Source organism: Typopeltis vanoorti, chromosome 1 (genome assembly GCF_054136105.1).
Source record: "Typopeltis vanoorti isolate ZY-2024b chromosome 1, IOZ_Tvanoo_1.0, whole genome shotgun sequence".
In the NCBI taxonomy this organism is placed as follows: domain Eukaryota; kingdom Metazoa; phylum Arthropoda; class Arachnida; order Uropygi; family Thelyphonidae; genus Typopeltis; species Typopeltis vanoorti.
The window spans coordinates 41,662,322-41,690,155 of record NC_143549.1 but is presented as its reverse complement, the minus strand read 5'-3'; the positions used below and the strand labels follow the sequence as shown (position 1 = coordinate 41,690,155).

The 27,834-nt window shown below is 34.1% G+C and overlaps 1 protein-coding gene across 1 annotated transcript; it reads right to left on the bottom strand.

The window, feature by feature from the left end:
- Positions 1-1,133: 1,133 nt before the first annotated feature.
- Positions 1,134-27,688, bottom strand: LOC150109920 (uncharacterized). The gene is made up of 7 exons (XM_090415850.1): positions 27,597-27,688; positions 24,676-24,802; positions 14,503-14,636; positions 13,938-14,034; positions 10,827-11,023; positions 3,718-3,832; positions 1,134-1,498 (listed from the first exon to the last, which is right to left on the bottom strand). Exons 1-7 carry the CDS (start codon positions 27,628-27,630, stop codon positions 1,258-1,260), a joined length of 945 nt encoding a protein of 314 aa, XP_090271976.1. The 5' UTR covers positions 27,631-27,688; the 3' UTR covers positions 1,134-1,257.
- Between the last annotated feature and the right edge of the window lie 146 nt (positions 27,689-27,834).

Below are 27,834 nucleotides of genomic sequence, written 5' to 3'. Positions count from 1 at the left end.
GAAGCAGAATTGAAGCTGTGATCGATACTAATGGTGGTTATTTTGAGTAAATCTTGTTGATAGTATTGTAATTAACTCTGCCTGTAATGTTTTTTTGTCAATTCATTAAATTTAATAGATACAAAGAAGATTTTCTTTTTCCTTACGAAACTGTCAAATTTATCCCGAACACCCTGTATATATGAATCATAAAAGTTTATATCTTTTACGTGATGTGAAAATGTTTAACTATTAATAAGAAGCATGTTTTTAATCTTTACAGTTATATTGTGAAAAGCACTTTAGTACTAGGTTAAAAATTTATGATTGTGGATTTAGAAGATTTTTTTTTTCTGAGGGTTTAACCTAGAAATAAAACCGTACACAAAGTTTTGTTAGTCATTATTTCAAAGGAAGGTGCTTGCATGGTCGTTTTAATTTAAAGTAAGTAATTAATAGATTTTCAAACTCATTACGATAATAAGTTCCAATTTAATCTAAAATTTATTTCTTAATAAATGAAGCAAAATATATGTTTGGATAACCTTTTATTAAAAACATAATATATAAAAAGGACACCTCTTTGTATATTAAATAAAAATAATTATAATATTTGATTTCAGGTTGTTGTTCGCATTATTGAAATTATAAATTTAACTACTGTTGCTCTGCAGGTCATGCTTGCTAGCTTGCCGAGGTCATGCTTTTGATTATGGGCCAGCGGGATAAACAGAAGTTATATCTCTGTATATATCTCTGTATAGATAGATCTCTGCTGGGCAGAGATCAAATAGAACACCAGGACTAGGTTGGTCCATTCTTCGGTTTAGTTTTATATGATATTTTTTCTATGAATAACTTTATATCAAAAACTTCTATAGTTTATGATGCCCTTTCAGCTGAATCACACATTACTTGGGTTTAATTATTAACCATGTCTATATTTCAATGCGTACACTGATGTTTCTTTAGCACACCTTTTATGTATGTATGTAACTCTAAATATCAACAGCGTGTCTTTTATATATATATATATATATATACGAATAAAAATATACACACTCACAGTTCATTATAGTTAGTTAGTTTCAATATCAAACATTTATATTTCTGTTAAAATGTATATAAAATTCATTAAAAATATTTTACATCACGTATAGTTTGAAAATTATTGGATATATCACAACTAACGAAATCTTTAGTTGTGATTTTGTACATAACTATGTAAAAAAAAAACTGTTCATCTCAAGAGCTAATTATTACAGCATGGTATGTCTTTTAAACACATTGGGTACAATAATTCTGGTGAAATACTGTAAGGACGCCAACGATAATCAAGAGTAAGCTTCCCCCCGAAATCCGCAGACTTCTTGAGCACTCGTATAACCAGGTGTCTCTGCAGATAAATTCTCGATCAGGACCTACTTGATCCACCAGCGCAACAGCTTCTGTCTCTCGTAAGTCGAAACAGTAGTTACGCACAGCTTCTCGAAGACAATGCCTGTAGTTGTTTGTAGCACTAGAAAAAATAAAAGTAAATAAAATTGAAATAAAATTCAGTTAAGTTGTCAGGGAAAAAAAAAATCTTTAGTTCATTGATATGAATACAAATAGGAGGAATAGACAAGATTTGCTTGAATGTGGGTGCTAAACATTTTAAGGATTTTCCCCACTATTTAACAGAGACATGAAATTAAAAAAAAAATACCTTCACGATATTGAAGTTTGAGCTGAGTCTGTTACAATGCAGAGAACAAAAAAATTTTTGGTTATACAGGTAATTCAACAGTGAGATGGTTCATTGTCATTAAAATTTCCGAGTTCATTCTCTACGGGTTAGCGTTCGAGGAAAGCGACCTCTATAATCAATCTGAAAATGAAGTAATCAAAATTACTTAATTCAGATATTATATTATAAGCAATCTGGATTCGCATCCCCCACCCTTTGTAATATATTTTTTTCAGATTGTGTCTAAAAACGTGTTATGTAGACATGATAAGGTATGTGCTCTATATTTCATAACTGTTGGGAATCAGTCATACTCATTAAATGAATAATTTATTTAGCAGGTAGCCAGTAGTCTTTTCTTTTTACACCTCACCCCCCCCCACTTACTTCCCAACATATTTAGTTGAAATCTTCTCGCACCAAAAGAAAATCAGATGTCCACAAATTGGAAAAACCTGGGGCAGAAGACTGGATAATTCAAGACTAAAATTACGTCTCACACGAGGAGTTTTTCCCTCCCGTAAACTAGGAATTTTTCTACTGCTAAATAGACATCGCTGTCATGACATTAGTAGTAAATAATACACATAACCCATTTATGAGTAAAATATTGCATTGCAATGTTTGCTTGAAGTTTATATAAGATACTGGAAAGCACACCATCTTGTAAAATAAATATGAACCTCATATTTTTATAACACTTTCATATGAGGGTGGTGTGTTGTGGGGAGGTTGAATCGAACGTGAGATGTGGTGATTAATACCCTTGGAGGGTAATGGATGACAATGCTGTAGCCAATGAAGTTCTAACTGAGGATCGGCTATTGCTGGTACCCTCCTGCCATGATCAGAGCTTTAATAGCTCAATAACACCTTATCTCTACACTGTCCTCTACAAATAACGGGGAAGATGAAAAGCATTCTTGCTTCGCCTCTTTAAGGGGCGAAGTCCTTATAGTCCTTATAATCCTTATAAGGACTATAAAGACATTTAATATTGGTGAGATGCGGTGATTGATTCATTCAATCCAATACCCTTGGAGGGTAATGGATGGCAGTGCCGTAGCCAATGAAGTTCTAACTGAGGCTCGGCTATTGCTGTTACCTTCCTGCCATGATCAGAGCTTTAATAGCTCAATCAATAACACCTTATCCCTATACTGTCCTCTAGAGATAACGGGGAAGATGAAAAGCATTCTTGCTTCGCCCCTTTAAGCCAATCCTTATGACTATACGAGGGTGATTTCGGAAGTCAGAGGATAACGGATGGCAATGCTGTAGCCAATGAAGTTTTAACTGAGGCTTGGCTATTGCCGTTACCCCGCCATGATCAGAGCTTATTGCTCAATGACATCCCATCCATGCATTTTCTTCTACAGATAACGGGGAATATGAAAAGCATTTTTGCTTTACCCATCTAACCAAAAGAAAAAAAAGGGAAAAAAAAAACGCAAAACGTTTCAGAATCCATAACAAATTAATGTCTCTGACATTTAATTCCTGTTTATTCCTATTTTCTTATATATGTTTTGCCTTTTCATAGCAAACCATATACTAAGCAGTAAATGCAGTGACGTAATTCAACTCATTCAACTTCGTCCAAACAATGCGATATTGTATTGCGTGGGTCATTCGGAATGAGAATTGAACGGCGAGAATTTTATGATGAATGAAAACTAGCCATAATGTAATGATATTATTAGACTTTAGGTAACCATCGGTAAGAGAAAACACTGAAACATATACATATATGATCAATCTGTAATTGCTAAAATCACCTTCTATGGTGATTTTAGCAATTACAGATCGCACTTTGAAAGAGTTAGTAAAACTCAGTAAAATATTTCTGCATCTTGAGAAGATATATACTCCAAAATATTAAACCACAAAGGTTTACATTATAAAAGTTCGAACATCTGATCTAAATAAATAATGAATCATTTCATAATACACATGAAAAATAAAACGTAACGCGTGAGAAGTCAGAAAATATAAGTAAAAATGCTTACCAACAGGTCTTTCTAATCCTCTCTTCTCCATCCCTGGAACCATGCGACTGATCTCTTTCGTACTGATACCTGTCTAAACAACCTCTGACCTCGGCATTAGCCCTTGTGCTACATCCTGAATAATAACAAGCGCAAATTACTATATATGATCAATAAAATATCAATAACCAATAATATATGTTACAGTTTTCGCAGACCGACGATATTCAACTACTACTACAATTTTTAGCTAAGTAAATAGCCTTCTTCCTTATAAATTCTTCTTTAGATTAACCCTCGAATCTAAAATGAAGATTCTTCCAACTAAATATACATATACAAGTGCACGTTAACTAATGAGATTGATTTTTTATAGGATGGCCTTTTTGAATAAAAGTAATAAACAGGTTTATCGTTTTGACCGCTAGAGTGCGCTGTAATCGGGTACAACTTTCGAATCGGGTGACGCATTAGTTTTCAGCAGCCATAGAAATAACAGTGTGTGAGTGGAGCATGTCAGAAGTTGCGTCACGGAGCAAAGAGCTGTGATAAAATTTTACTGTAAATTAGAAAAAATTGCATATCCTCCAAATGAGCTATAGAAACAAAACGAGTTAATGCCCTTGAGTTAGATACAATGCGAAAAGGGGTTGTTTTGTAAACAATATTGAACAATTCCTTTTTATTGTAAAGTCCCTTAATCCAACATAAATCCATCACACTGTGCTGCTTTGCAATATATTAAAATTTTTGAATAGTGTGTGATAAATTCATTAAAATTTGAAAAAATATAGAATTTTATGAAATAATTTATGTTATTTCATTTTAAATATAATTACCAGTCTTAGATATTTAAAATTTATAATTTGATTAAATTTTTTTTATAATAATGGAAGACACCTTTATTTGTTTTCTATCATAATATTATAATTATTGTATTGTATGAAAAGAGAACAGACAACTTCATTCAGATGACGGGATAAAGAGTCAAGGACTCAGTCCATCGCCCAGTTCTTATAAGAACTATAAGAGAGAACAGACAACGAGAGTTTGATGGAGATGGCGCTGGTGAGTGATGGCGGCTGCCAAATGTTTAAATTTATTATATGACCAGTGATTTTGATAGCTGTTAGAGTAAGTTGAGTGGTAAAAGATCACTTGTTCGGAAATATTTACTGCATTGTTTTGATTTTGCATTGATCGTGGCATTTCGTGAAATATCAAGGTAAGACTTTGTTTAGATGCAATTTAATTGTTATCGCTTTCTTTAGCCTACGCTTGATATTGCTGGCAGTCCTTGCGGCTGTGGGATATTTTACAAAAATTTCTGCGGGATATTTTATTAACGCACATACACAGTTCAATCGATATGAGCGTACCTGACCTAGACGTATTCACTGATTTGCTCGATAAAGAGCAAATCAGTGAATACGTCTTGTACTTATTGATAAACTCCAAAAGAAGTTCAAGCTGACATGGCCTACTAGCATGTTGACCCCGACATCATTATCGCGTCACTCGATAAAAAGCTAGCATTCACTTTTATTAAAAAACTTCTCAAAAAGTTTGAACGGGATTGGCCCGGCTATTTAAACTTGCATTCTTCACCTGAAGTCGACGTTGAGGAAAATGAAGACTCCTCTCAAATGGAGCAAAAACTCAATCTAGTTGTCTCTACCTCTAATCCTTCTGATCAAGAAGAAATCCACGCACGTAAGAAGAGAAAAATTCTCGCTGCTGAGTCAACAAATGTTGTTGGTATGGACGAGGACGTTCCCATTTCAGATCCCTCTGTTTCCCCCAATGAAAAGGTGCCACCGATTATCCTAAGGGAAAAGCAGAGATGGACAACACTCAGAACCATCATGGCTAATTCACAAATAAGTTACAGATCTGCTAAAAATGCAGACGAAGGAATACGAATTCATCCCACCACGGTGGCTGATTATAGAAATCTTACAAAGGAACTGGACACAAGAGGAACTCAATATCACACATTTTCACTTGCCTCCGAAAAAAATCTGAAAGTAGTCCTACGAGGAGTCTCCGAGGATATTGACACAGATGAAATAGTTACTGACCTTAACCTACAGGAACAACCCCCCATAAAGGTCACTAGAATGTTTAGATCAAATAAGACACCTATGCCTTTAGTTTTAGTAGAAATTCATAACATTTACAAAGACATCTATAATTTAAAATCAATCTGTGGACTCAAAATCACCCCAGAACCATTGAGAAAGAAATCATCTTCTGGGCAGTGCCAACGATGCGAAAAATTTGGCCATGCCCAGAAGCTATGCAAAGCTCAGTTCAGATGCCTAAAATGTGGCGAGAATCACCCCACAAACACCTGCGCCAAGCCAAAATCCACCCCGGCTAAGTGCGCTAATTGTGGGGTCCTCACCCTGCTAATTATAGAGGGTGTATACATCACCCCAAAAACAGATGGAATGATCCAAATCATCAATCTACCTCGTCATCTAGTGCGAGAGTTCCTGAAGCTCAGGCTACTCAGTTCTCCAAGAGTGAGAACATGACAACAGGTGCTCGCCCATCATTAACTGAGCCCCTTAAGAAAACGAATCTTCAACATCAAGCGAGAACATATGCTGATGTGGCCCGCTCCAAACAGATAGTACAAACCCAGAACCAGAATAATCCACACTCAGATCTATCAGCTGTTATCACCTCTTCTCTTGCAAACATGCTGCAGGATTTCGGCAACTCAAATCCATCCTTAAGTGTCACAAAAAGATTCCTACAGCAAACCCAATCCATATTATCAGCACTCTCTGATGCATAGAAAAAATCGCCCCAAACTCTCTTAGGATTATCAGTTGGAATGCCAACGGTATAAAATATAAACTGTTAGAAATCCAGGAATTTAATAATAGATACAACCCAGATATACTGCTAATTAATGAAACTCACCTGAGGCCTGCTGACACCCTGAAAATCAGAGGGTATCAGATTTACAGAAACGGCAGGCTTGGGTATAGAGGTGGAGGTACGGCCACCCTTATCAAAAACTATATCAATCATCATTCAATAACCAACCCTAATACCACCAACCTCGAAATCACAGGAAACAATGTCCTCACAAACTCAATTGGAAACCTTAAAATTTTTTCTGCATACAACCCTCCATTAAAGACATTATTGACCTCAGATCTGGATGCCATCCTTGGAGTAAAAGGACCAGTCATCATTGCTGGAGACCTCAATGCAAAGCATCCTGCTTGGAACAGTAAATCTACTAACAAAAATGGTCGCATCCTTTCTAGCTACACTGGATCAAACCACGCTGTTGTGGCTGGACCTACCGAACCAACTCATCTCAGTACATCTGGCATTGCTGACATCCTGGATATAGCCATCCTGCAAGACATTAAACTACAGTACAGCCTTATATCACTAAACGAGCTGTCGTCGGATCACAACCCAATTCTACTGCAATTGGGAGAACAAGAATGCCTGTCTCCTCCCTCTCATTCCGGCATATCGTGGGAGAGATTGTCTAAAGCACTTAGGGATCAAATAGGACCCGTCCCTCACATATACAAACCACAAGATGTGGAATCTGCAGTGACTAGCCTCACCCAACAGATTAAGTCCGCTATAATGGTTGCAACCTTCCAGAAACCTGTTCCCAAGCCTGATCCTTTGCCTGAGAACATTATGGACCTGATCAGAGAGAAGAGCAGAGCTAGGAAGAGATTTCATAACACTCGCGCACCTCAGGATAAGAGAGTGCTTAACAGATTGAATGGAGCAGTAAGAGATGCACTTAAAACACATAGAAACCAAGTTTGGGATAAAAGGTTAGCTTCTATCTCGCCTATTGATCACTCTATCTGGGGCCTACTGAGAAACATCAAAAATAAAAACAGATCCCTTCCCCCTATAATCTCAAACCAGGGCCTAGTCCACACAGATGCAGACAAGGCAGAAGCCATACTTAAAATTCTTGAGGATCAGTGCAAACCTTTTTATAACAACGTTGATTTCAATCATCTGTACAAAATCCACAGACAGGTTAGGCATGCACTAAACCTTCCTGATACCAGTGCTGACCATATTGCACCCGCATCACCTGTTGAATTATATGATATTATTAAAAAACTTAAGAACAATAAAGCTCCTGGACCAGACAGCATCTCAAACAGGGTGATCAAGCTGCTGCCTCGAAAAGCTATAGTGCACCTGACCAGTATAATAAATGCAATATTAAGACTTCACTATTTTCCTTCCACCTGGAAACTGGCTGATGTGATTCCCATACATAAGCCAGGCAAAGACCCACACTTACCGCAAAATTATCGTCCAATCAGTCTCATCTCCAATCTGGGTAAGGTTGCCAAGAAGGTCATCCTCTCACGACTCCAAACCTCAGTAAACGACCTAAACATCCTCCCTAAAGAACAGTTTGGTTTTCGACAACACCATAGTACTACCCAGCAAATCCACAGAATTGTGGAATATATCACCACCAGCTACAACTGGCGCCAGTGCACAGGAGCTGTATTCTTAGACCTATCCAAAGCATTTGACAAAATCTGGCATTTTGGACTCCTGCACAAACTTATTTCAGCCGGTATCTCACTAAAAATGGTTCATCTAATCCGTTCATATCTTCAGAATAGATCAATGCAAGTTAAAATTAACGGTTCTACATCGTCCCAGCGCCATATCTTTGCTGGAGTGCCGCAGGGATCTCTACTGGCTCCATTGCTGTTTTCTGTATACACGTCAGACATCCCACACAATCCGATGACTTCCATTTTAGCTCTGTACGCGGACAATACGGCAATACTAACCAGATCTCTCAGACCCCAATTCGTTACCAGAAAGCTTCAAGAAAACCTTCTAAAGCTGGAGGGTTGGTTCTCCAAGTGGAGACTGGAAGTCAACCCCCTGAAAAGCTCAGCGGTTCTTTTCTCAAAAAGGCCAATGTCTCCTGCAGGAGATGTGTTACTATTCAATACTGAAATTCCCTGGCAGAAAGAAACAAATTACCTGAGTGTGATTCTCGAAAAAAAGCTATCTTTCAACCAACATATCAAGTCCATGCGCAAAAGCATCTAAAGCCATAGCTCAGATTTACCCGCTAATTAATAGAAATAGCAAACTCAGCAACAGAATCAAATTGCAACTATACCAGATGACGATTCGTCCTATAATCACCTATGCCTCTCCGGCCTGAAGCCACACCTCTAATGCTAACATTATCAAAATACAGCGAGTGCAGAACAAGTGCTTGAGAATGATTCTGAACGCCCCGTATGTTAGAAACAGCCAACTCCACAGAGACACAAATATTCCCTATATTCTCTCTTATCTACAATCCTTAGCTTCCAAGTTTTTTCTAAAGACGGCCACACATCCCAACGATTTGGTTCAACAAGCTGCAGCATACGAGCCAACGGACATATTCAAATATAGAAGACCAAAAGCTATATTAGCCTCCTACAGCGATGCATAAATCTCCATGCCCATTCAGGGGGAGCAAACTGCTCGTAAATTTTACCCTCACTGTAACCACAACAGATAGCGGGGAATATGAAAAGCATCTTGCTTCACCCTTAAAGAATAAATGTCAATTGTCAATAGACAACGATAATTAAGCGCTTGGCTTGAAAAAAATCCATTGTGGAAGGGTAATGGATGGCAATGCTGTAGCCAATGAAGTTCTAACTGAGGCTCGGCTATTGCTGTTACCCTCCTGCCATGATCAGAGCTTTAATAGCTCAATAACACCTTATCCCTACACTGTCCTCTACAGATAACGGGAAAGATGAAAAGCATTCTTGCTTTGCCCCTTTAAGTCAGTCCTTATAAGGACTATAAGGATAATAGACACCGATTGGTCAAGGTGAGATGCGGTGATTAATACCCTTGGAGGATATATATATATATATATATATATATATATAATAGACACCGATTAAGTACTATAAGGATAGATACCACTACGATTTCCTGCCATTCGTTTATCAACAACATTCATCCAAGAATTCTGAAGAGGTAACTCCGCACTTAAATAGAGAGACCGGTCCGGGTATACCTTTTCCATATTCATCCAAGAGTTCTGAAGAGGTAACTCCGCACTTAAATAGGGAGACCGGTCTGGGTAGTGTCATACCTTTCCCATAATACATAGCATTATACATGTGAAGTCATACCATCTTTGCCACGAGTTGCCCAGTCCTGAAAGTACTTCAAGCGCAAATTTTGTTTGCTTACACTTGGATAAAGGATTAAACCAAGTATATAATTTCTTGGCATCTTTAATTTATAGTTTTTCTGAATGGAAAGGCATATCTGCATTGTACGTAATTGTAGTTGCGGCAATAAGTAGAGCACGTGTTGAAGTGAAACAATTTCTTATGTGTCTACTGTCATCAGCTACTGTACAATCATACTGCTATTTACTAGTGATATTAATTTGCTGTCGATTTGATATTAACTCATCTTATTCATGATCGATTGTGTTTCAAACTTTACAGATCATTCAACGTATTATTTAGCTCTCGTTGTCATCTCCAACGCATGTTATCATTATTCGCTGTCAAATTTCTCCGTATCTAGTTACCTCGTAAATACATTCAATCAAGCTTTTTATTCTATCTCTATGACGTATAAAGTCTGAGTGGTATTGCACTGTCTTCCAACACGTTCTATAATTTTCTGAAGACTCCGTTTCTAATCTTTCACTCACTTTATTTATTATCGTCAGTTGCATGACACCAAGATACATGAAGTGAGAGACTTTCTCTATAGCACATCCTTTAGAAAAGACAGAAGTATCACTTTTATTGCCTTAATTATCTCAACATTGATAATCAAACTTAGTAGACTCCCAATATCATCATTTATTATTTAGAATATAAGTAAATAGATCATCGACAAAAAATATGAATAATAAATGAAAATTGATGTCCAGGAGCCAAAAGTTGTCAAATAATATTTCTGGGTAACCCTTGATTTTTTTTAAAATTATTATAGCCCTTTTTGTATATTATTATATTATTTAATCTTTAACCCATTCATTATATTAAGACTTCCAGCCTTTTATGTGTGGGATCAAATGATAACATATCTGATGAGTTAAGTTTGAATGATATTACCTGGAAGAAATGGCGTGTCCGCTGAAAGAGCTGCAGTATTTCCATTAAGAGCTACCGAAGTCTGACGATTGCCTGGACAGCGCCACACCATGTCTTGTGCTTTATCCAGGAGATAGGTTCCTAGTGTAATACTATCTTCAGGTTCACATCGTCTGCGAACTACATCCGCTGCGCAATCTCGAAAACGTTCGTAGTCCCTAGTAATATATTGAAACATGGTTTGTTGTGATAAACAATATAGCGATCATACTTTGTACCATATATTACAAAGTATGACCATACTTTGTAATATATGGTAAGATAAGCATTTGTACTACGCCCAGTCACTTATTAATGATATAGCATAGCGTAAAATAATCTGTGGTTTCAGCAACAGTTCAGTAAAAAAAAAAAAAAATAGCGATTTTGTTTTTATGAAAATTATTGATTCAAACCCGGAGCATATTCTTCTTATATCTATTAAAAGTTGGGAAAGTAATAAATTTATTATAAACTTTTACAGGGCTTACAAAGCAATTTACTTAATTTCTCTAAAAATAATAAGAAAGCTTATACTAAAATTAAAATAATTAATAATAAAAGCTTAAAAAACATTCTAAAATGATAAAACTACATCAAACACCTTTATGTATTTAATATCATTAAATTATAATAGATTTGATGAAAAGAAACCCTTGGAGGGTAATGAATGGCAATGCTGTAGCCAATGAAGTTCTAACTGAGGCTTGGCTATTGCTGTTACCCTCCTGCCATAATCAGAGCTTTAATTTAATAGCTCAATATCATAGCTTTAATAGCTCAATAACATCAGAGCTTTAATAGCTCAATAACACCTTATCCCTACACTGTCCTCTACAGATAACTGGGAAGATGAAAAGCATTCTTGCTTCGCCCCTTTAAGCCAGTCCTTATATTATATATTATTATATATATATTATATATAAGAATATCCTCTACAGATAACTGGGAAGATGAAAAACATTCTTGCTTCGCCCCTTTAAGCCAGTCCTTATATTATATATTATTATATATATATATTATATATAAGAATAACTATTATTATATATAAGGATATATATTAATATATAAGAATAACTATTATTATATATAAGGATATATATATTATATTAGATTATAATTAGATTAGATTATATATTATATAAGCATAACTATTATTATATATATATAAGGATATCCCTACACTGTCCTCTACAGATAACGGGGAAGATGAAAAGCATTCTTGCTTCGCCCCTTTAAGCCAGTCCTTATATTATATATTATTATATATATATTATATATAAGGATAACTATTATTATATATATTATATATAAGGATATATATTATATATATATATATTTTATATAAGGATATATATTATATACATATATATATATTATATATAAGGATAACCATTATTATATATAAGGATAACTATTACGGATTAGATTATATATTATATAAGGATAACTATTATTATGTATAAGGATAACTATTACGGATTAGATTATAAATTATATAAAGATAACTATTATTATATATATATAAGGATAACTATTACGGATTAGATTATATATTATATAAGGATAACTATTATTATATATAAGGATAACTATTACGGATTAGATTATATATTATATAAGGATAACTATTATTATATATAAGGATAACTATTACGGATTAGATTATATATTATATAAGGATAACTATTACGGATTAGATTATATAAGGATAACTATTATAATTATAAGAAAAAGCAACCATTAAACCCGTTGATCTAAAAAACGTTTCATTTGAACATAGCTAATTTCATTGCCCTCACTGGGCGAACTTATAGCTCATAAAGCACTCCATTCAGAGTTCTTCCTTTACAGACAAAGGGGAATATGAAAAGCATTTTTGCTTCACCAACTCGCCAAAAACGTTATTCGTTCGTTATTAGTAAACTATTACTGGTGTTATCGTTTTATACAATAGAATGAAAAGTGAGAATTTTCTGAACTGTTTGGCATTAAAAATAAAAAATAAAAATAAATAAATATATATATATATATATATAAATTTCACTTATAAAAGAGGATTTGCGATAAAAGAGATTAAGTTAATATTAGGTTCAGCATCACAGTTATAAGAGATGAACAATACAGAAATTCTGCATAATTTAAAAAAAAAAAAAAAAACTTTACAAGTTGCGAAAAGGTCTTGTAAAGAACAGTTATTTTCTGAAATATTCTAATTTATTTATAAGGTTCAGACTAACAGTTAATATTCATAATATCCATTAATTTGTCAAGTAATTATACTAGTGTGAGTCAGAAAAAGATTAATATTTTATCATTAGAAAAATATATTAAATTAACTGATAAAGGCCTTGGGTTAAAATAGATTAATTAAAATTTCGTTTATCTTGTATACAATTTTTTCCCCCAGTGTTATTATGTTAGTACATACTCTGATTAATATTTATTTCTAATACCCAACCATTGGTATTAGAAAGAAACAGGTTTAAAAAAAAAAACAAATTTTTGAAAGTAAAAAAAAAAAAAAAAACTACTTGCTCTTTTCAAGGGTCGCGTAAAAGTTCCTTTACTCGGTGATTAGGATCAAACATATAAAGATCTTTCTTCGAACGGTCTATAGAAGCAAATGTCATTTCCACAGGGCTGCATATGCCTCATAATTAAATTTTGACAATAAATAAATAACGAAACTCATGATAGTCTAGTGGCTATATAACTATAGTTAGAAAGCCTTTAAATTCACTGAAGAACTAACTGGCTACCGATTCGTATCACACCTTGAACATGAATGTCAGTGTTGTCTTTAGGCAGAAGGTGAATTTATCCCCGGTGTGAGACCACAGCCGGTTTATTGGAGACTTGAAGTAGTTTGAAAAGATTCATATTTAGTCTCTAGAGCAGGATTTCGGAGATTATGTAAAAATAAATAAAAAATATATAAAATTAACAAAAATAGAAAAAATCCCTAGCCTACCCAAGGTACTAATGTACTATAGGTTTATAACCCACCAAAGATATTAATGTACGATAGCTTTACAACTTTAATGAGCGTGAACACATTAAAAAAAAAATGTTAAAATAAATGGCACTTACGAGCAGGAACCCCTGCTTAATGAGCTTCCCTCAACAGCAAAATGCCTCTCACATTGCTTTAAGTCATCTCTTTGAAAGCATCTACTTTGCCACCATCCTAGAATCATAACAAATTAAAATATTAAGTTGATAATCTATAACATTATTAAAGCAGAATTTGATATTTTACCAGAACTTTCGAAAACATTTATTGGATTCCACTCAAACAGTTAAAAATAAATGATTATTATCATTTCTATATTCAGTTAACAGAGTTTACTGTCAAAGAGTAACAAGAAACACTTAAGAGCATAATGAAATCTTTGACTGGCAAGTGAGTCCAATTCGGGATAATTCTCTCTCTCTCTCTCTCTCTCTCTCTCTCGAGAAAGAGAGAGAGAGAGAGAGAGAGAGAGAGTTATGGTCGTATATATGCCTGATACCCTGTCTATTTGTTTTCATACACGCACAAGTGTAGAAGAAATCATGTTATATTATTAATTTTTTAAATATATTAAACTTTGGCTTTGGAAAAATATCAAAATGCATGCCGTTAAAATAATATACTAAATGTGCATAATCTCACCTCCAAATGTGTCACACACGCTCTGTAAATATTTCCATGCCCTCCAAATGATATCCCCACTTCTGTCTTTCCCATCTACACTGCTGCACATAGAAACTTGCCAAACAAGACAATCAAGATTTTGTCGTATAGACCTAGTAAAGATGAAAAAAAAAACGACATTCACATTTATATTAAAATTTCAAAATCAAATTTGTCCTTTTAAATGTTTACATAATATTATTAAAATGCCCTAAATGCAATATCAGAGATATCTGAAGATTACATCTACTAAAAGGGAAATGTTTTACTTTTTTAGTAAAAAAAGAGAATATTTAAAATAGTTAATTGATGAACAAAATATAGGTAATTTTAAATTAAGAGAAAATTTCATAGAAATTGTATTTCTGCAGACTGTATAGAAGTAGAATCGTCCTTCCAATAAGTCCACTATTGTCAATAGCAAGAACTCCGAGATTTACGTAATTTTATTTTATATTCTATTTTATTAAGTTACGTGTACAAGATATGTTCGCGTTCGGATGTATGTTATGCTGTGATATCTGCTTTTTTCCATGCCAGTTTGCAATTAATTAGCTAATTATCTAATTTTCTTTTAAGCAGTATAAAATTATTATTTTAAAGAAATGAAGTTTTATTAATTAATTATAAAAAACAGAATAGGTAATAAATATTAATAATATTTTATTTCAAGTAGACAAACAATGTTTGTCTTTGAAAAGACGAATTCTGCTTGGGTCTGTGTATTCACTTTTAATCTATCGTTTTAATAAAAGACGAATCACGAGTCAGTGTAGTATTTTGGTACTTTTCCTGGTCTCTAATGAGACTCAACAGTTTGAAACTGGGCGGAAAATTAAACTTAATTATAAAGAGAAGATATACGGACTTTTGGATAGAGGTTTTGTCTTCTAAGTACCGCAGCACCAAACTAATTTATGATGATGATGATGGTGATGAAGGTTTACGTTATCTTTTTATAGTTTCAAACACAAATATCTTTTTCGCTTTCTCACTTGACAAAAAATTATAACGGGAAATAAGAGTTACTGCCAAACTAGTGGTTTGCTAGCTATTTTCTTTGTTAGTGTTAATTTAAGCTTTCACTTTATAGTATTAAGGTTTAATAACAAAGTTCATTGAATCATATTACCTTATATATTTGCTTGGAAAAGTAGCATTCATGTACTCTAAAAACTTAAATATGGTCCTGAAGTGCAGAGTCCAAATTATGTGATATTTTTGTGTAAATACATACATTTAGTGGTTTTTTTTTTTTTTTTTTTTTTTTTTGTGGATGAGAGAGAGAGTTTTCAGCTAAAATACATTCTAGGTTTATTCAAAATAAATAAATATAATAAAATTTTGAGACAAAATGGTGAAACTAGAATATTATACTCTATTCGATCACAAAAGAAATGAAGAAATGATGAAAGAACTAAACCAGGAAAATCAGTAATAGAAAAAATTAAAAAATATAAACATAAATGAATGAAATACATTGAAAACAGAAAGATTACCAAAACAAGTCTTAAATTACAAACCACCACTCAGGACGTCCTCTTAAGAGATTCCAGTTCTAAGGCCGGAACAGGCTACTCTAGACCTAAATCCTTGACAAGCATGATGATGATGATGATGATAGGATATTATAATTACAATTATAACAGAATATTATAAAGCCTAAGGAGCTCATATTTTACAAGGCACTTTTGCATTCTGCATACATATGTTCTAGAGCAGTGCTTCCCAAACTTCTGGATGTCAGGGCCCCCTTTGCAAAAATTAAAATATTTCACGGCCCCCCCCTCGAAAAAAAATCGTAATAGAGAGATATATTATTATAATATTTATTGTATTTATATTCAATACAAAACATACACAGCGAATATTGCAAAAATCAAATGCATATATTACATTTTTTTTTGCCTCTTACCGTTTGGTTCTGAAGACGATGCGGGCTGTTCTGGTAAAATATGAAATACTGTCCTTTTTTTTGAGTCTGTTTCTGCTTCTGATTGTTCGCGGGATTTTTTTTTATTTTTTATCAACCACTTATCCATCTCAGGGTTAAATTTTTTAACGTAGAATAGATCAAATAATATCACCACTTACCAATACTGGCACACCACAGACTGATAACATGAAATTAGTGAATATTACCTGAATAAGGGAATCCCCGGACCAGGAACATTTTTCACTTTTGTGACTTTTCTCCTTTTACGGTAATTAAGCCTAACGCGAAAACAGACAGCAAAGGCAGTCTGTTTATTAAAACGTGCATATGATTGGTGCGGTATTAACAAAAGATCGCGCAACCGAAAGATAAAAGCATAGCTGACAATTGAGTTGAAATGCTAACTCTCTTCAACCGAATTCCATATGTGAAACTGCCATAACATTCATTATATATATATATTACTTAGTTTTAACACTTTTACGAATTTTAACATGTTCGGTTGAATTTTATTGCTGCCTTGGGAAATCGAACTCACATACATCTAATTAATAACAATAGTTTTTAGTTAGATACTGTGTTTGCCCATGAAACATATGGTTTTGTTTCAGTCTATACAGCATAGTTTCTGTATGAGGGGACATGTGATTCATTAATTAGTGTGTTTTTATCCCAGTTGTCTCTAATTGCACTATTTGTTGAGAAATATATTACACAGACTCTCATACCTTATTCACTGGCATAATAAAAGTACTTATTTTTATTGCCTCTGCAGTATAGTCGCTCTTAGGGAGGGCGTGTTGTTTACCACTGCAAGCGAGTTACTATATCCCCACATGAACTTGTTTAAGCTTTTTTTCATGTGTGAAGTATATGCGAAACTTTTATCGGTAACAGAAAACTAGCTCGGATGACAGCGATAATATAAAACGAGTATTAAAAAAAAAAAATCAGCTAACGCCTTTTAATTCCCCGTATACGGGGAGTAGGCGAGGCCATTTAGCCCTATCTAACTTTTGGAGACTGAGTGGGCAGTTCAATCTCCACTGGTACCAATCAGAGATAGATGGCCCAAGGCTATCACTAATTAAGCGGTACTCAATGAAGAGAGACGGCTCAAATGTGCCGCCATCTCGTGGTCCCTAACCCTAACACAATATATTTAATGTCTGAAATAATGTGGGTTCTACGGTCGATTTTCTTGAGTTTACAGGACGAAAAACCCGAGTTTCCGGGAGGAAAAACCTGCTTGCCCGTGCCAGAGATCGACTAACTCGGGAACCGGTCGAAAAAAGGCTTAGAAAAATTTCCTCTAGTCGCCGACTAGACTCGAAACCAAGTCTTCCTTCGTGCGGCCAAGCGCGGTGGTTGGCAAACGCCACATCCACTGAGCTACACAGGCTATTATAAAACGAGTTTTGATATGTATATAAAGTCAATATCAACAGTCCCTGATTACGAACGCGTTATGAAAGGGACAGGAAGATTTGGAACTTCCCTGGAGAACATTCGAAGTAAATACAATTAACCACTGCTTTGAAATGAAACATATGAATAAGCAATATTTACTAATATTCGTTAAGCGCCGAAATACACAGGAAGCAAAGTTTGTGAGCCAACACCAATGTGTGAATTTTTCCATTAAAATATAAAAAATAACAAAAAAGAAATAATAAAAGTTAAATACGTTTCTTTTAAAATAAAAAAAATATACTTAGTCTTAAAACATTTTAAATTTGTTTTCATTATTTCACGGCCCCCCCCATTATTTCAACTAAACCTACGGCCCCCAAGGGGGCCGCGGCCCACAGTTTGGGAAGCGCTGTTCTAGAGTATCTACCAATTTTGTAGGTATTTTTGAAGGGTAATTTTGGTATTGCTGTTATGAAAAATGAAATATCTCTATTTAAATTACGTACTCCACAACTTAATCAGTTTTCAAAGGATGCTTATCTCTATAATGCCAAAACAGCTCGATAAAACTCTCCACATAGTTCACTGCTATAGCAAAAGCTATTCCCTACGCCTTTTGTTTGTAGTCTTAACTAGTTTTTATACCAATTTTATTCCATAGAGAAATGTGAAGTGTGGTAACAAATACTGATCTTCAGCGCTCATCACCAATCTTATCTATATAAGAATGAAGCGAGGATTATCAGACAAGCAAAATCATACTTTTTATTTAATCAGATATTCTTAGGCTATTATGATGTTTTATCTGGTGGGAAATGTTTTAAGACATGGGTATTATTTATACTTGAAGTGATCCTTCACTATGGCTCTAAAGGAATTTGAAACCACCAATAGATAATGTAGGTTAAATAATTTTTTACTTTTTTATTTTTAAAGAAAACTAGTTAGTAAACCTCTACTAAAAGTGTAACATGTTATACTATATCTACACGCTCTGATTACTGCATACTTTTTTTGCTTCATTTTAAGTAAGATGAAAAATATTGGACTTTATCCAACTTCTACGTAATTATGCGGTTTGAGGTTTAGACGATCTAACCTTCTGATCATTCCTCGTAAAAATCATCTACAGCTGTTTTGTAACGACTACTTTATTAAGATTTAAAAATGTAACACATACATTTAGAAAATGCATTCATTGCATTCTTTGAAATCAGCGGTATTATTTAATTGGTTCAACTTGTCTAAACACATAATAAAATGCAGCAGAAAGTTAATAATTTCTTATTATTCATCAATTATATTTTCACTAGTAATGGTGGTGACAGAATTCCGTATTAGATCCACTGCTGTTTATCGCCTATAATCATACAATATCCTTGTAACATTAACATCACGCAAAGTACTATATTACTTTACACTATGTTCAGCTCACAAGATCAATGGTTAAAGGCTTTAACTAATACACAAATTAAAGTGGTGTATAAATAGAGAGTCTATTATCCGGTTTTTGCAATAATATATCTTAAATATGATTTCTCTGTATTGTTTTATAATATTAAATTAATAATATTTTATATAATTACTTTTCCTATTCTAATTTTTCTTTCCTATTCGATTGTAAACATTTCAGTGGAGGGAATGAAGGGAAAATAAGAAATCTGAAAATGGAGGACCAGAAAAAAAAAAGTTTCTTGGCCTCAAAACACCTTAGGCAACCTTGGCAGAATGAGGTATAATTATGTTGAATATTTCAATAAATATGAACACATTAGAGCAGTGTTTCTTAACCACTTCCAGGTTGCGTATAATTACATTCTGTAGCAGGAAAAATATCTCTTAGTGCTCCTTGAAATGAAACAAAATTCTGCACACGTATCAACATTTTAATCTTTTTTTTACCTGCTTTGTTTTCTGATGTGGAAAGATTTATTTTTACATTTTTATAATTTATATTACGGGATTTTCCGAACCAAATTATTGACAGTTACCTGATCTAATATTGTTGCTTTGAAGGACTATCGTGCGCATGCGGGGCTAAATCCATTCTGATTAACAGGGGTGTCTAGATTCCTAGTTAAAAAAAAAAAAACTCAACGTGTCGTAAGCAAAATCTATATCAGTTATTGCTGCGTAACGAAAATTTAGGCGAATCTATTAGGCTAATCCGATAATCCCACCAAGCAGTGGTATAATCAGTTTGAATAAACTGGCTATATTAAAATATTGATTTATAAGAAAATTCTCGGGTAAACCGCTGTTTGAGTTTTATAAGTCATTTTTAAAGAGTGCAAAATCTAACTAACCGTGCAAATTTTGCTTCGAGTGTTTCGGTCCGCTGTTCACATGACAAAAAATAAATAATTAAATAAAGAAAAATAAAAAGAAATATATAAATAAATATAAATATAAATATAAATATAAATAAATAAATAAAAATAATAAAATAAAAATAAATAAATAAATAAATAAAAATAAATAAAAAAATAAATAATAAAATACAGTACAGTATTCTTAACTTGCAAATCATTCAGCATATCTTCGAAACTGATAGAGAAGCGGTTTGGAATTTGTTATGATTATGTGTGAAGTAATGGAAAAAGAAATGATTTACTGAACAAAGTATCATTTTCAGAAGAAGCAACATTCCATATTTCAGAGAATGTAAACAGGCATGATTATGGAACATGGACGACTTTATGTATACCACTAGACCCTGAAAGCGATTCCCTCAAAGTGATTACTGTTAGACCTGAAAGGAATGTCTAGTACTTTCTGCCCTTACAAATGAAGAAAGTTAAATGTATTAAAATGACTTATTTTATAGCTAACCTCGTAATCCCGACCGCATACTCTTAAATTCTTTTTCAGGTTACGTAAAGAAAACTGTGCACTCATCAAAAATGCCTTCACTTCAAGCATTAAAAGTCAAAATTAAAGACACTGTAGTTTACAGTTACTCTAGAAATGTCAGTTTGTACATAGCACGAGCTCAAGTTACAAGTGGAGCTAACACTTTAACCTGTTCGCCCCCAAAGATTTAAAATATTACTCTTCAAACCATCATTCATAACATTCATTACTTCTCTATCTTAATTATTTTCCCACAAAATACTGATTTTTTGTTGTTGTTGTTGTTGTTGAAAATCCCATTTTATTATTTTTTTAAAATGATAATTATATTTAGTTATTATAAAATTAAAATTACATTAAATTTACACACATTTAGTTATCATAACCATTTTATTAATAAAATATAAATTTGTTTACTTCTTTATGTTTTTCAATTACATTTATAATTAATATAAATATAATTAAATTACATTTATTTACATTTCGATTTTATTAATCAATTACTAAATCTTTGTCATTCTGTGCTGAGGAAATCTGTAAAGTCTATCGGTAATTTAATAAGTTTGTTGTTTGAATGGCTATTTGAAGTAATGGCTGAAGGAAATAAGGCTTCTGTGTGTTGAGATTATAAATTGTGTTCTTGTTGCCGGTTTTATGAGATGAAAAAGATTTCCGGGAGGGGAACATTGAAGTTAACTTCGGTGAGCCAATCTTATACGAAAAGTTATAAAGATTCTTCGAGGCCTAGACGGAATTTGAACTCACAGTCAACCAAAATATCATCAATACGGACTGAGCGAGCTTGAAAAACAATAAAACAGTGCATTTATTTTTTATGATATTCCGTGTGGAAATACTGGTTTCATTAGACTTCTAAAAGAAAATTGTATATGCTCATCACGATCGTTTAAGTATTGTACTTTCCAACCTATTTATTTTTGCCATGTCATCGTATCTTTGATTTCATGTGTAGCTTTCTATATAGGGCAATACATTTGTTTGCTTCATAGGACTTTTTTTTTTCATCGTTTTCGTATAATTTTAAAATTTTATCTATTTCTATTTTTTGTTTTTAGGTAGTAAATTTTAATGTGAAAAAAAAAAAATAAAGGCTGAAATCAAATCATAAAATGAAGAATTTAAAAGGATTCCTAATGGAGGGGTAATCTTGCGAATTATTGTTTCTAGCTTTTCTGCTCCCGCGGTTAGCCTAGTGGCTTTGCGCTTCGCAACCATATGCCTGGGGAAGGAGTGTCCTAGGTTCGATTCCCGTCCACGACGTGAGGAGCTTAAGGATCTTCCTCAGCCATAGCCAAGTTAGCCGGTCTTGGGCGTGGACAGCAGGGTTTTTTTCCGCCAGTTTATCTGGGGTTTTTCATCCCGCAAGCAGGCAAACCGGCCCCGGGAACACACAGGTTACAGTCATAAATACTTACGGCGAGGAAGGCAACGGGAAACCACCTTGCTCATAATCATCTCTCCCTAGAATGGTAGCATTTAGCTACCCTCCCGCGGCCGTATGGCAGATGGGAACCAGAAGAAGAAGAAGCTTTTCTGCAGACCGCTCAGCAATTTCTAAACACCTAATCATCAGTAAAACAATACTAGCCTTGTCAGGGCCGTCGCCAGATTAGATCACGGCCTGAGGCAAACAATTAAATATCACTCCTGATGGATTATAAGACAAAAATATAAGAAAATCTCCAATTGCTATTTTGTTTTTATTATTTGTATTGTATTATTATATTATCTGTTATTTTTTTTCCCCGGAAATGTCGAAGTGTTCATACCAACCAGTGAATTACAGTCGGATGTATGCCTAGCAACCAGTGGCACATCCATGGGGGGACAAGCCCCCCCCCTCCAAAAAAAAGAAGGAAAAAGCACTATAATTTTTTCCAAAAATCTTTTTCTAATTAAAATTCTTTTTTTTTTTTCATGTTGTGTTGTGTCTTCTATTTCTATGCTACTTATGAATTAACGGTCACATAAGGTGGGAATACCGTATAACTCTCGTGAATCACGGCGGCTGTGAACGCAAGGAGAACGAAGTAGTGCTCGGGCGGACAGAGAGCTACTTCGTTTGCACAACCTGGACCAGAAGAGATCGCAGGTATCATGTATTGGCGATCACTGCAGATGCTCAGTCATAGGTCGTATGCAATGTGTAGTGTATATTCTTAAATCGTCTACCCAACTCGCCCCCCCCCCCTCAAGATTAAATCTTGAGTGCACCACTGCTAGCAACACATGAAACTCGCAAATGAACTTGTTTATCTCAAATATCAATAAAAACCTAACACTCCACACATATTCACAAACGTAGAATTATTATTATTATTATTATTATTATTATTATTATTATTAAATATTTGGATTTAAAATATAAATCATGTTTGTATAATAAATGCAACTAGAAAAGAAAAGAGCCACCAGAAGAGTGAGATATAATTAGTTTGATTCAATAAACTACGTTTGAAGAAAGTAACTTATGATCTTATGAACGCTTGACAAAACATACAGTCAATGTATTCTCAATATTGATTCCAATTTTGTACAGATATCGCATTTCAGTTCTTACAGCACAATTTTTAGTGAAGATGGAAAATTAAATATCTAAATACAGGGTTACCCATAAGTCACAAAGGGGCTTAAAATGTGAATAACTCATAGTTAATTAAAAAAATCCAGGTTCTGTATTTCATTATAATAAAAATGAATAAAAATAATTAATAAATAAAAATTATTAAATGTTTAAGCCCCTTCGTGACTTATAGGTCACCCTATAGATAATAGAATAAGTATAATGAAGAACCCTTCAAATAACTTATATGAAGAAGAAAGAAGGAACAATTTGCTACACATGAGAGTATTCAAAAATCAATTTTAACTTATAGATCTCAGAGTTGGATTAGGGATAAATAAAGAGTGAAGACCAGAGTTATTAGAGTTCTGACAGAACTCATGGATATGAACAGATTGCATCATAACCGTACAGCAGAGCTAACTGAGATGAAATAAAAATGAAAGGTAATAAAAAAAAACAGTTTTTGAACGGGTGGTTGCACAATATCTATAAGAGAAGAATTCTGACTAGCCGAAATTTCCTCATTTGCATAAGAATTACATCAGCAGACTTTTGTCTGCTCATGCAAAATGTGAGAAGAGTGGTATACAAAGTTGGGCGAATTTGAGCTGGTTAGCTAGAAAGGTGAAAAGTAATGTCTTTAGCAGAAAATGCACGTTTTTTTAACAGTGTTGAACGCGATGTGTTTATACCACGAAAGACTACAGTTACGTAAGGGATACACTGATTTTTTTTTCTTTTTGTAAGAAAAAAACAGAAGGCAAAAGACTTGGATGTAAATCATAGCAACGAAACTCTGATGTTATATCCATTCGTTGTCTGGCAAATTAGCCTCTTTTACGGATGAAAAACTCGAGTTTCGTTATGAGGTCCGCCAGTTCCATTGAATAGAAAAGAGATGGGTGTTTAAGGCACTGGTTGAAGTAGACAGGAAGTTTGAGTGCTGCAAGCCATGTGCTATTTGTAGGAGGAATAGAGCATACTATCATCAGCAAAACTATCGTGTTTGAATCAGTGAGAGTAGGCCGATATATAGAGGAAAGGACAGACGATACAATACTGTTGTGGCTTTCATACTGTTGGTAGTGGCAGGCTGAGAATAAATACGGAAGTAATACAGAAATGACGGTGTTAGCTATCGAGTACAGTATTTTTAATGCAAAACAAATTTTCTGCATTTAGCTCTTACAAATAAGAATTGAACTATATTATAAACCCGCCTTCCTTTATTACTCTCTATATATATAATCACTAAGCTTCGTTCCTCATCGCTTATTTGTCACAATTTGCAATTTATCAAGAATCTTAATTTTGTCTTAACACGACTGTTTAGATCCCTACTGACGAATAGCAAAATACTTACTTGCAATGGTATTCGAGTTGCTGAGTTGAAAGTCCTGTGCCCTTCCTCTCAAGTTCTTCTAAAATTACAATTCGACATCTCCGATGCCTTTCAGAGCTACATTCCTGAGCTTCGCTTCCTGTGAGAACTGTTCGTTAGCAAAAGAGGAAAAAATAATAACCATTGTTTCGATTGTGATCGTTTTATTATTAAAATGTTTTAACATTATAAAGATATGGGTAACAAACATGCAAAAACATGTGCAAACAGTTGCAATAGTGCACTTTTTCTAATTAATAGTAATAAAATGCAGTTTTGAATCCCCCCCCCCTCTCTCTCTCTCTCTCTCTCACTGACATAAACTGAGAATTGGTTTAAGTTGCCAGTTTCCTGATGCTGATACAATCGCTGGAATAAACAAAAACCTGTCGTTCTATTTAATTTTAATTATTTTGTTCTGTTTAAAATGAGGATGAGTGCTTCTTCGTTTAAACAGAACGAAACTGAACTTGGAGGCGGTAATAGCAAATGCGTATCGTTATTTCGCGATATTTCTTCGTTATACTGATTTTTTTTTTATTATGTAGAAATATGACAAAAAAATGCGTTATGATGCGCGTTTGATTTTCAATATTTAAAAATTGTTGGTTTAAATAATTTAATGTAATATAATAGAAACAGTTATTTAATGTGATATTTTTGCTCTCAATCTTAATATTATTATTATTATTATTATTACTACTACTACGGGCGACTCCAAGGAGTCCTTAGACTCATCGAGGGAGGCCCTAAACATCATGTCCACACAACTATTCGACATTCTTACAGTATCTATCATACCTTGCCTTGAACTCATTTACTGTCATAGCACCCACAACAGACTCCGGCAGCTCATTCCACTCATTTGCCACTCTAAAAGTAAAGAACCCAGCTCTAACACCCTTACAAACCACACTTTTGCCCAGCTTCCATAGATGTTCCCTAGTCCTCCCACCACCAATCCTGATCTCTAAAATATCCTCTGAATTAATCCTATAGAAATCCTTCAGCAATTTGAATGTCTCAATCATATCCCCTCTTTCCGCCTATCAACCAATTTCTGCAACCCACAAATCTTCAACCTGTTCTCATATGGTTCATTCCATAGACCTGCTATCATCTTGGTCACTCGCATCTGGATCCTCTCAACCTCCTCCCCATCAAGAAGAAACCTAAGTGACCAAATCTGGGCACAGTAGTCGAGATGAGGTCTTATCAAGGCTTGTACAGAGGAACAATAACCTGTTTGTCTCTGCTTGTTAAAGTATTCTCTAGCAACCAAGTGATTTGATGAGCTGATTTAGCCATTTTTGCAATGTGCCCCCTAAACTTCATCTTCCTATCCACCAACACTCCCAAGTCCCTGGCCTCATCAATCTCCTGAAGTACAGTTCCACCAATGTGGTATACTGCTGCTAATCTTTTCACCCCAAAATGCATAGCCTTATATTTTGTCACATTAAATTGACATCCGTTCTCCTTAGCCCAGACCTCCAATCTATCCAAATCATCCTGCAAGATTTTGACATCTTCTGCATTCACTATTGCCCTACCCAACTTTGCACCATCAGCGAACAAATGAACCGTTCCTCTTAGATCCTTCCCTATATAGTTATGAACAAATTAAACAGCAATAGTCCAAGAACAGAACCCTGTGGCACATCACTAGTCACAGGCCGTCTTTTGGACTCTACTCCTGAATAAACTACTCTCTGATATGTCTCCATCAACCACCCTCCTATTCATCTCACCAACCCTTTATCGATTCCCATATGTTTCAGTTTATGGATTAGAATTCCATGTGGCATCATGTCAAAGGCCTTAGTCAGGTCCAGCAGTATCACTGTAAATCCATTACCTTTATCCAGTTCAGTCGTCACTGTGTTATAAAACTTGAGCAAGTTACTGAGGCATGATCTATCCTTCACAAAGCCATGCTGTCCTCCATACAGTATCTCATTTTCATCAATCCATTCTTGTTTTCCCTTGACTACTTTCTCCAAGACCTTGACAACGACTCCTGATAAGCTGCTCGGTCGGTAATTTGCAACAGTAGTCTTGGATCCTCCTTTATGCAGTGGAACTATTTTCCCTCGTTCCACCCCCGCGGGACTAACCCAGACCCGAGACTGACAAAATGGTCAAGGGCACCGATAATTCTTCAGTCGCTTCATGTAAGACCTGTGCCGGTATACCATCCAATCCCACTGATGTATTCACATTAAGATTCTGTAATAGACTATTCACCTCCAATATCTGGAAAATAACTATTTCTTTTTACAGTAAAAACAGTTAAATTATTTAACTTAATTATTTAAAGAAATTCAATCCCATTCACTGGTACATGTAATTCATTCTTTCGTAAAAATCTTTTACAGATGCATTTACGTCTCTCAAAAAACATTTTGCTTGGTAATTCATTTGATCATTGAAATGACTTCATAAGTAATATTTTTGTAGTTAATTAAGTAATTTGTTATTTTCCTTAAAAATAGAAGTGTAAATTAAAATTAATTAAAAAAATATTAAATATTTAAAAATATAATAAAAATATTTCTAACAATTTAAAATCTTATAATACACCTTTAAACTATTTAAATTTTATATTATTTTAAGAGAAGATAAAAAAATATTTGTTTACTACAATAAATACATATACATGATATAGAGTCTTCAATATTTATTGGCTTGCATTGTAGAAAATTTACTTTCATTACAGGAGACATGTTGACAAGTTTCATACTAAAGTGACACAAACGTGAACGAAGTGTTCATATCAGCAGCTAGAATTGTTACTATTATCATATAACTATTGACAATTATTCCTTAACAGTTCTTTAAATAGCAAACCTGTCACCAAAGAAATTGGACATTTGAAACAATCTATAAGATTTATTACTTACCACATATGAAGAGTAGGATAGCAAGTCCTCTCATCGCAAATACACTAACGAAGGAAGACGAATACGAATTTTAGAGGAACAAATGACTTTCTGGCTACACCCTGACACCAATACACTTATCCTCTTAAATGGCATCTTAAAGTGCCGTATCACCACAAGAAGTCGTTCTGGTAGAGTGAGCAGAACATGTAAACTTCCTTTCTGTTAATTGTCGGTGTCAGCTAAAGGCTATCACACA